The sequence below is a fragment of the Aptenodytes forsteri genome, unplaced genomic scaffold (genome assembly GCF_000699145.1).
Source record: "Aptenodytes forsteri isolate BGI_AS27 unplaced genomic scaffold, ASM69914v1 Scaffold87, whole genome shotgun sequence".
Classification (NCBI taxonomy): domain Eukaryota; kingdom Metazoa; phylum Chordata; class Aves; order Sphenisciformes; family Spheniscidae; genus Aptenodytes; species Aptenodytes forsteri.
In genome coordinates, this window is record NW_008796041.1 from 968,172 (window position 1) to 978,771 (window position 10,600).

General features: G+C 37.3%; 1 protein-coding gene across 2 annotated transcripts in view; it reads right to left on the reverse strand.

The window, feature by feature from the left end:
• USP6NL (USP6 N-terminal like) overlaps positions 1–10,600 on the reverse strand; it is a 128,800-nt gene that overhangs the window by 19,845 nt on the left and 98,355 nt on the right. For both annotated transcript variants that reach the window (XM_009285481.1, XM_019473706.1), the window contains exons 8-10: positions 8,148–8,196; positions 6,190–6,310; positions 1,079–1,173 (exon numbers count right to left, since the gene is read on the reverse strand). In XM_009285481.1, coding sequence (XP_009283756.1) covers positions 1,079–1,173; positions 6,190–6,310; positions 8,148–8,196 — 265 coding nt within the window. The remainder of the gene's footprint in view (positions 1–1,078; positions 1,174–6,189; positions 6,311–8,147; positions 8,197–10,600) is intronic.

Below are 10,600 nucleotides of genomic sequence, written 5' to 3' on the forward strand. Positions count from 1 at the left end.
CCACAACTTTCATTTCAGAGTCAAGTTAGTTACAGAACTGGTCTTAATATAGGTTTTTTTTTAATATGACAAGATCATCTTGCATGACTAATTTTGACTTGACCTTTTAACAGAAGAGTGGTTTTTTTCCTAACCAGATCACCTAATTCCATGTTTTGAACAGGTCTTACAGCATGTTGTTAAAAAAAGACATTAAATTCTATTTTATAATACAACAGGCACACATTAGATGCAATTCATCATTGCCAAGGTGCTAGTCTGCTCCCAAATTGTCTTTTTTTCTTTTTCTAAGGAGGCAGACACACTAAACAGAAAATAATATAGTCCTGGAAAGGTAATGTTTGTAAGCAGCTATCACTCTTAGAAGATGTTGCTGCAACCGAGCATCTCTTACACCACCTTTTAAGACCTGGAGATGGATTCTGGCAGAACCAATGTGATTGTGAAAGAAAATTCATGATGACTCTTGGAAGGGCATTTTTCTCCCATTAGAAAAAGAATTTGTTCCTTAGAATAAATACAGCCAATATTAGCAAAAAAATAAAGGGCATATTATTTCCTATTTAAGAGCATTAGAAGCATTAGAAGAGATAACACTCAACATTTTGCTTCGTGAAAATACTACTGAGTATGTGCAAATTTTAAAAGGACCATTAACTCCTCTTATAAAGGTTATTTTTTAAACAGAGGTTAAAACTGGTTGGTTGCAAAGTCACCTCTGTCCAGAGATGAGCCACAAAGCTCTACATACAATAAACTCTTGATAAAATGTTTTAACATCAGCTGGCTATACAGCAGTTTGCACAAGGCCAGGTAGTAGGACCACATGTTTTCCTTAACTCAGAGGTCTAAAGTGAGACAGATATGCAATTTACTCTTAGGATCCAACTTTATCATAAAACTCTGCCAAGGTGCACCGTAACTTTGGCTATAATGAAAACAACAGCTCTTCTGCCTCTTAGAGCTTTGCATTTTTTTCTGAGATTTGAGGTATTCTTAACCTAGTGGGTTAACCTGAACTGAAACAAGGTAGCAAGCTGTAAATTAGTATTGCTTTTATTGTGATATAAATACTTACCAAATGCTGCTTAAGTTTGGACAAAAATTTTTTCAGTATTTTGTCATGATGTTCTTGAAACCTCAACAGTTTTGGAAAACCAGGAATAAAAAAACCTAAGAAAAGAAGTTGACCATGTAACAGGTGTATGTACTATAAAAATGACATAAAAAAAGGCATTCAGAGCTCTGAGAACATTATCCTTCTATAAGACCACTGGATCTGAACAGATGTTCATAGCACAATTATGATGTCCACATACGGATATGCACATACTCCTGCCCAAATGACTACATCAGTACATTCCCTTAGTGACTATTAGATTAGTAATTTTAGATGACAGCAGATCCATCAGTCCTACGTTAGTCTACCCACTATAAGACCATTTGGAAGCCAAATTTATAATTATTCTTTAAAAAACAAAACAAAAAAACACAACCCACACCAACTAGAACTTTTAAAAGCAAAAAGACATAAATCAGGATTATGCCCAGAAAATTCGTGATAGAAGGGCAAACAGCATAGGCAGCTACTAGAACTGTCTGCACTGAAGAAAAGACCATAAAAAAAAAAAAAAAAGACAAGAGGGATATTCTACCAAGACAAATATGAATATATAGTATAAAGTAAAGATTGTGAGCTCACACAACTGAAACTAAGGGCATATTAAAAATCTTGAATAGTTTTAGTGATCATACACTGCAAAAGGAAAGTACTAAGATCCCCTTCCAATTGAGTTATCAGCAGAGTTAAAAAAAGGCTCAGAGCAAACACAGAGTATTAGCCAAAAAACATGAAACATAAGGAAAGCTAGTACAGGTACACAGCAGGAAAAGAAACCATTCAAAGAAGATCCTTCAAAAAGCTGAAGCGGTGTTCAGATCAGAAAAACAGAGATGATCAAACACTGGCAGTATAAAAATGTGAAAAACAAGCCTCCTCCTGCCCCCCCCGCCAAAAGAAAACAACTTACAAAAGACATTTAAAAAATACTAATAGACCTTGGAAGCAGAAAGCCTGACAGAGAATTTGTAGGTTCAACAGTCTGTGAAGATTTTTAGAAGTGCTCAGAGAAGATAAAGTCAAGACTAAAAACAAGTTAAATTTTTGCATGGAAGACACTGGGGAGGTTCCCAAGTCAGGACCCTGAACAGCTCTAAAAGAACTCAAAGATCAACTAGCTGAAATACCAATTCTATGAAACCTCTTGCTTAAAATACCAGGAGCCTGGAAAGTGGCTGACATGATATCAGCTTTTCTTAAACTGGTTTTCAGTCCAATATCGGTCCAATATTCAGACCAATACTCTGCGAGGAAACCAACAGAAACCATAACAAAGAAAGTTGGGGTAAGTGGATGTCCAGACGGATGCAATGCACTGGAAAAGAATCAACATGGTTTTTACAAAAAGAGGTCACGTCTCTTAAATCTACTGGGCTTCCCTGAAGAAATGAGTGACCATGTAGGCACAGAGAGCAGTGGATATTGCCTATTTGACTTTCCAAAGGTACTTAATAGGTTCTATCACCAAAGTAGCTTCATCTCTTCATTCCATCTCCTAAGGCAGCTAACCCAATGAGTTAAAAGATGATAAAATAAAAAAGACAAAAAGGCTTCACCCATGAAGTTGCACAGGAAGGCTTCCAGGAGTTTGTGCTGGGACCTAAGCTATTTGACATGTTCACATCCACACTGTGAACAATCAGTCAAGTCCTAGCCATCCTGAAAGAGTACTGGAAAATCTGGAAAAGGCAAGAAGTCACAGAAATTATTAAAGTATACAACCACTTCTCTGTCAAGAACAGATCAAAAAGTTACGTCTGATCAGCCTGCAGTAAAGAAAGAGCCGAGGGGAAATACCACCAAGTGCCAGCGGTGAACAGGTTATGAACATTCACCATCTTCTCTAAGGCAAAATCCAGAGGGCATCATCGAGAAACCATGTGGCAGAGCCAAAACAAAAATGGAAGAACACAGTCCATAGTCAAATGCAATGAATTAAGGAAGAAAAGTCTACTGGAGACTATTAAAGGCAAAACAAATTTCCTTCTCAAGAAGTTCCTCCAGAAATTCTTTCAGCCTCTAATACATTTTCCAGGAGAAGTTGATCTTTGGTTGCCTTATTTCTCAGACACTTCACTGAGCATCTGTTGCTGGTCACTATCAGAGACATGACATTGGGTTAAATAGGTCTGGTACAGCAATTCCATATTCTTAGGATTAAAAAAAGGCCACAAAAAACCCTCAATAGTTATTACTTGTAAATGATAGGCAATATGGAAACTGGAAGAAGTATGGACCCACAGAACACGTGTCACTTCAAAAAAAAAAAAGAAAAAAAAAAAAGAAAATCACTAAAAAAAGTCCCAAACCAAAACCAAAACTCTTTTTAGTTACCAATTATGTAATTCAGTGCATGGTCACTAAGCTGCAAGATTTACTATCTCAGATTCACACTGGTTTAGTGTTTCATACATACAAATGCATGTCCTACCATACTTAAATGTCAGGTTGCACATTAGGAAATTTTACTAATATAGGCGAGGTGTTTGGGTTTTTTCCCATAATGTAAACAATGACTGACTACATCAAAGCTAATTAGCCATCATTAATAACATTTGAAGGTGCTTTTTCCGTGAAAAGTTGCTCTTTCAATTTATATACACCAACTCATTATCTTGAATTTTTAAGACTGTAAAAACCCCAACGGAAAGAGCTTTCAAAAACCTAAATCATTTTCAGGGTCAGATACCTGTATTTTATCGTTTAGAGACTTCACATCATCCATACAATACGAAACATCAGAGACCAAATTCATCTCTTGATTTCAAGTGGTGTAATGCTAGAAGTTAGTCTGGCTACGTATGAGACACATGGGTTGCACCCAAAAAGCATTCCAGGTTCCCAGATCACAGGTAAAAGAGAAAAACAGATGAAAAACCTTGTCTATGGGGAGGAATTTTTACCATCCTACTCTTGTCATTATGATTATAACTGAATTACTCAGCCCATCCCTGTAATTTCCATAGAGGGATGCTCATTTCAGAGAACCATCTGATGGCCACTGGCATCAAGTGTAATTATAAAAGTTTTCCTTCATGAATATCGGCAATTTACAATTTAAATGATTTAGGCTTTAAAGAGTTGGCAAACAGTGCTTGAAACTGCTTTCCCCAAAGAAGAACACAGAAAAAGTTCAAACAGTTGTACGACACCAGTTAAGTCAGCTTTAAAGTTTCCCTTCCAGAATCTACAGTGATATTTATAGTAATGCTTGCACTGTGGCATAAACTCATTTAAAAGACACACATTCAAAGAATCATAGGAAATCTAGGTTGGAGGGGACTCTGGAGATTACCTGGTCCAACCTGCTGAAAGCAGAACCTTAGAATAGGTTGGTAACATTTAATAAGTGATAAATTGGGAACATTTGAGTTATAATTAGGGTTTTGTCAGCATATCTATAAATGCAAACTTCCTTAACAGATGTTGCCAAGACAGCTTCGATGTGTATATGAACCTGGGGCACGATGGTTCGTATGCCCTGTAGAGGAACCTATGAAGCCTTGGGCTGCTCAAAGTTAGCTCCTTCCCTCTCTAATCACTTGACAGGAGCGTGCCCTGTAACTGGGGGTGGAAAGGAGAAGGGAGAGAATGAAGAAGGGAGAGAGGGAGGTCTGAATGGGGTATTTGGTAACAGTTACGCAGGCAGTGCGCTGACTCCCATATGTACACAAGCGGCACATCTGCCTGTGTTAAGTCCATCACCAGCTACCACAGGAACCCTCTTGTTCATCACAGCAACTTCAAATGATGACTACAGAAATCAGCCTGAGAAATTCATGCTAAGAGTTCTCCATTAGCGTCACATTCCAAGGTTAGGACTCTCCTGTTTTAAAAAAGGGGACATGGACAAAACACTAAGACATAAAATCTGGAAAAAGTTTTAAAATCCTGTTTAACAGTCCACGGCATCTTAAAAAGGCAGCTACGCCTATGTGAAGCTCCCATGTATCAAAAACAGATCAACTGATTTGGTATATAATGAATTGATTTAGACTTACCCCCCAAAACACCTAAAATTTTCTGTGACCTTTGAGGAGCTCAGCATTCTACATAGTTGTATTTGCACAGTTGTAGTTGCACAGCTTTTGATGATTATTAAATCTATAGATTTTTTTGTAAGATGATTTTAGTCTGTGTTATCATTGTATAAAACTCCAAGCCAGTCTTTGACTCTTGAGGAATTCAAAATTTCACTTATGACATTGTCAGATAGCACTTGTCTGTCTGGTTTTTTAAAAAGGCGATCGCTTTGCAGAAGTATAAACAGAAAAATAGCCAACTAGCACTTCATGTTGGGGGTGGAAAACATGCAGGAACACTGAAAAGCCAGGGAAGGAAGCTATCACAGAATGAGGAAGTCTTAAGCAAGGAAAAGGAGCCAGAGCCTGTTGGAAATTTGCTAAAAAGCACAAGTTCTAGATAATATTTACTTTTTCAGGCTTCCAAGAACTACAGCTTTTCTGAATTGCCACGTCATTAACATCTACAACAGATGCTGGAATCTCTGGAGTAGTTCCATACCAATAGGCATGGAATATGCATAGATCATACTAAATTTGGCATGGAAAGAGAGAACTACCAAAAACATAAAAGTAACAAGACAGTGAGAGCAGGAAATGCTGTGCCAGGCAGAGATAAAACAAAAACTCAAAGTCAATGCCTAGCTACAATGTCAATTTTTTACTGTGGATTCCTGTCCTGCCAAATGATAGCATAGCCACATTATTATTTAACACATTCTGCATTAGGTTTCCACTAGTATTTTATTGGTTATATAGATATCTACATAACCAGCTTTCAACTGGTTACATTCCCCAAGAGATTAGGAGGAAAGAAAACATCTGGTTTTCATTAAGAACTACTTGAAAGATATCACATATAAAAACAATTACTTACCATTATGGGTGAGCTTCAGTAACATCCAATGGCCCCCCAAGTATAAAGCTCACATTATATCTTATTTTGACTATACAGACAGAACAGCATAGTTCCATTTTCAAATAATTTACAATTTAAATAGTATATATTAGGTTTCAACCTGCCCTAAGTGACATGAAACTCCATACCATGCATAGCATGCTTTGGACCAGAGAGAAGTTTCACCAAGGCCCAGAAGGCATCTTCTTCATTCATGTACATAAGGAGTAAAGCTGTGATCTGGCTCATTCCCTGGCAGTATCCAACTTCCTGAAAATCAGACAGCGAAAATATTAAAACGCTGAAAACGGAAGTCTCATAACCATGAGCTGTTAATTCTTCCTTGAGCTAGTGGAGGAAAGAGGATGCCTGTCCTGATGGCGTAAGTTCCCTAATTATGACACCACCAAACACACTTCATATTTAAACATTTAAAATATTGATAGACAGAAGGGATGATGCACAACCCTCCAACTGAAAAGTAAACTGTAAGTCTTGATTGTTCATTAGAACTCTACTGATGCACAAAATCCTTGTCAGTACTAATAATTTCAAGTAGCTGTGTAATCCTATTCTCCAAATGGATGTATTTTTCATTCAGTTGTAATTTGGGTTTTTTTTCGGGGGGAGGGGGTCTTGCTTTGATTTGCTTTACAGTCAGGGCACCATCTAATAAACACAGGACTTTTCAAGAGTGACCTACAACTATAAACCGGCCCAAGTTTAGCAGTCCATAGCAAGCAGATGTAATAAATTTTTTTTCTTTGGGTTTATTGTTCCAAAACTGAACTTGAGTATTTCCTCTGCTATTAATTTTGACTTTTATGGCAGGAACCAACTGTCACTATCATTTAGCTGCTCAGATAAGCCCACTGATAAAGCATTTGTAAGGACAACAACTTGATTGTTGAATAAGTTTTTTCAGGTTTACAAGTTCTTAGCAGAACTTTGCTCTAGAGATAAAACCAAAGCATAAGAACTGCTATACATTAAGAGGAAAAATGCAACAACATAACCGCAGAATAAAACCTCACTGCAGTATTCCCATCATTACACTTTAACCGTTGATTTTAAACAATATTTTTTATGCAACTTGAAGATATTAGTCTGTGTTCTATAGGAGATATATAAAGGCCCTTCCAGAGTTTTAATTCTCAATGTATCAAGGCTGCTTACAGTGAAAAGCTTAAGACAACCTAATAAGTGAAAGACAACAAATTCCAGCAATGTAAGTTCTTTTATGGGCCAAAAATTGCGAGGAGACAGAAACTGAAACAGGATAGAAAGGTTACATTTCCTAGAACTTTGAAAAAAGAAACAAAGTGGTATTTTATTAGAGTAACTGCTTAATTTCACTTTCTTCTTCTTAACTTTACATATTTTTACACTGAATTCTAGGGAGCTGCTGATGGATATAAAATGAAAGGTGTACAAAAATGGTCAAAATGGGCACAATGAATGAGGGGATAGTGCATAAAAAACAGTTAAATGCGGACATGATAGCATTTGTTTCTTCTGTTTTATGCATGCAGCCAAAAGACATTACAAAATACCTAAGTTTCTAACCCTTATGATATAGTCTGGAAACCCCAACTCTAACAAATCCTCATCCAGGACTACAGCCAAGACCGAGAGCTTAAGTAAAGAAGATACAGCCTTTAAAACCATTTTCCATTTATTAGAACGCTCCAGGTTGTGAAATATGCCTGTTTACTCCAACACGCATCCTTCTGCAGTGTGTTTTCCTTCCCATCATTCAAATGAATGGAGGCATATAATATAATGGGGGGAAGATACCAGTAGTGTAAAACTCCAGCACAGCACAAATTCATTATTCTTATTAGACACAATACTTAGTTTCAGTCGATCTGTATGCACAGTTCAGTCTGTCCAATAAGACACTCATAATCAAGGTGCTTTGTTTTATTTTAACTTCAGCTCAAAACATGTCAAACAAACAAATAGTTTATTTCTATGTACTTCCAAAGGTCTCTGAAATGTTTGTTTGTTTGGGTTTTTTTAGGGAGAAAGAAGATACAGAATTGCAAATTATTATCTCATGGCACATTCAGAGAAACCATATTAAGTGTGAAGGTACACAACTTACCGTATTATATATGGAATATGCAGCTAAAACATGGAATAAAGATTGTTGCCTGGAGAAATAAGAGTAGAAAAGGAAAATACTATAATATTATCTTTTGTAAAAACAGAAAAACATAAAAGTAGTGAACTATGTTTTGGAAACCTGTTTCCCCAATTTAACTGGTCTAGCACTAAAGAATAGGATAAACCACACTTTACAAAGATATGCGCTTCTTTGTATGCTTTTCAAACCAACATTATATTTAGCATTTTTCTGATGTTTTACATGTTGAAAGTTTTCAAAAAATACCTATAATACTTTAAGGCAGCAATGGTGTCAGATCATCATTTTTACAGATACGTAAAGTGAAACATAGGATGGGCTACATTTCAAACACTGATTTATTCTGAATGCCAAACTTTAAACACCCCAGACCCAATTTCTGTGCTTGCAGAATATTAACAGCTGTTACTAGTTTCAAACAGAGATGTAGAAGCATTGAAATACACAAAGCAGCCACAAAGGTGTCTTAATCTTGGCACCCAAATTAAAGGCTGCTTTAGTGACTGCTACTGTCAAACTGAAGAAAAACAACATCGACTCTGACTCGCCATCCTATGCTCAGTCCTCCAGAGTGTACTGATCTCCATGTACTTCAGAGTTAGAATTACCAGGAGCTTTGTATGGGTCCTTTGCTTTCTGTAAAAACAGTCTAACTTGTAAAGGTAGTAAGACCAAACAAAAAACCACCAAAAAAACCCCACCAAAAAAACCCCAACAAACCCAAAACCAACACAAAACTTTTCTCCAATTGGGATATCAAAGTAATGGTGGAGAGCTCTCATAATGAATTTTTAAACTCGCACCTACTTTTTCTGATTTGTTGGGGGGAGAATTTGGAAATCGGAATGCCTACTTTCAGAGTTAAATTTTAACAGTTTTAGGTAAGTTTTGCATACTGTCCTTTTTCTGTCCAGTGAAATTCCCTCACCCCACCAAAAAACCCCAACAAACCCAAAACCAACACAAAACTTTTCTCCAATTGGGATATCAAAGTAATGGTGGAGAGCTCTCATAATGAATTTTTAAACTCGCACCTACTTTTTCTGATTTGTTGGGGGGAGAATTTGGAAATCGGAATGCCTACTTTCAGAGTTAAATTTTAACAGTTTTAGGTAAGTTTTGCATACTGTCCTTTTTCTGTCCAGTGAAATTCCCTCTGCCTGTCACTAATCAAATGTACAGAAACAGATATTAGCAGGTTAAGAAAAGAAAGCATAAGCAGCAAAAAGCTGCGTATTTTCTACTGGGAAGAAGATGCATACTTGGAGAACTTTGCCAAAAGGTCTAGATTATGGCATTTTTATTTGCCGTCTTGCAGAATTGAAGCTTAGCCATTCGTCAGTAACCAAAGTGAAGTGTAACCTGAAGTACTAGATATTAAGCTGGAGTCTTATTTTACAAGGACAAACTGAAAGGTCCCAAATGTACACGGGAACCTTCTATATCTTCAGTTGGCCATACAAAACTCAACATAAGAGCACAATCTCATTCACAGTAAGATACATAAAATAATGGTAATTTTAGTACTATTTACACTAGATGATACCACTAAAGACCTGTAAAAGAATGTACCTTCAAAGACATACAGTCTACTTAAAAGTCAAACAAGCTATTGATTTACCCAGGGGACTTTTATTTCATTGCTATGTGAAATGATTTCTGAATTTTTCATGGAGGCATCACTGGAAATGCATAATATATGTACAGTAATTCCAAGATCTATTCCAAGTGTGAAATTGCTTTATGCAGCCAAAGGCTTTCCTGTGGACTCTGAGGGCATGCTTACAACACAGCTACAGGGACTGGAGCTGGCTCTGCTTATGTTAACCCCAAACCGATGGGGTAGCAAGCTTCTGCTAACACCTAAAATGTGTGCATAAAAACTAACTGAGGCCCGGAAGCAACACAGCCATTTTTGCACGGCACTGTGTCAGTACTACCGAGAGGCAAGGCACGTCAGCTCAAGCATAGATGACACTGCGCAAACACATCTAAACTACAGTGGCTGCACAGAATAGCTCTCGGCTCGGGAATTTCTGCTTTGTACTCCATCCTCTGTTGCAGCCATCAGAAAAATTCCCCATATTCAGAATTTGTCCACAAAGTACCTAGAATAATAATAAGAAAATGTTTGTTTTATTATCACATTTAAGTTCACAGCTCTTTGAGCACTGCTTTTTGAAAACAGCAGACTACAGCAGAACCTGCCTTGGTGTGCTGGTTTTGGCTGGGATAGAGTTAATTTTCTTCACAGTAGCTAGGATGGGGCTATGTTTTAGATTTGTGCTGGAAACAGTGTTGATAACACAGGGATGTTTTCGTTACTGCTGAGCAGTGCTTACACACAGTCAAGGCCTTGTCTGCTTCTCACCCCACCCCACCAGCGAGCAGGCTGGGGGTGCACAGGAAGC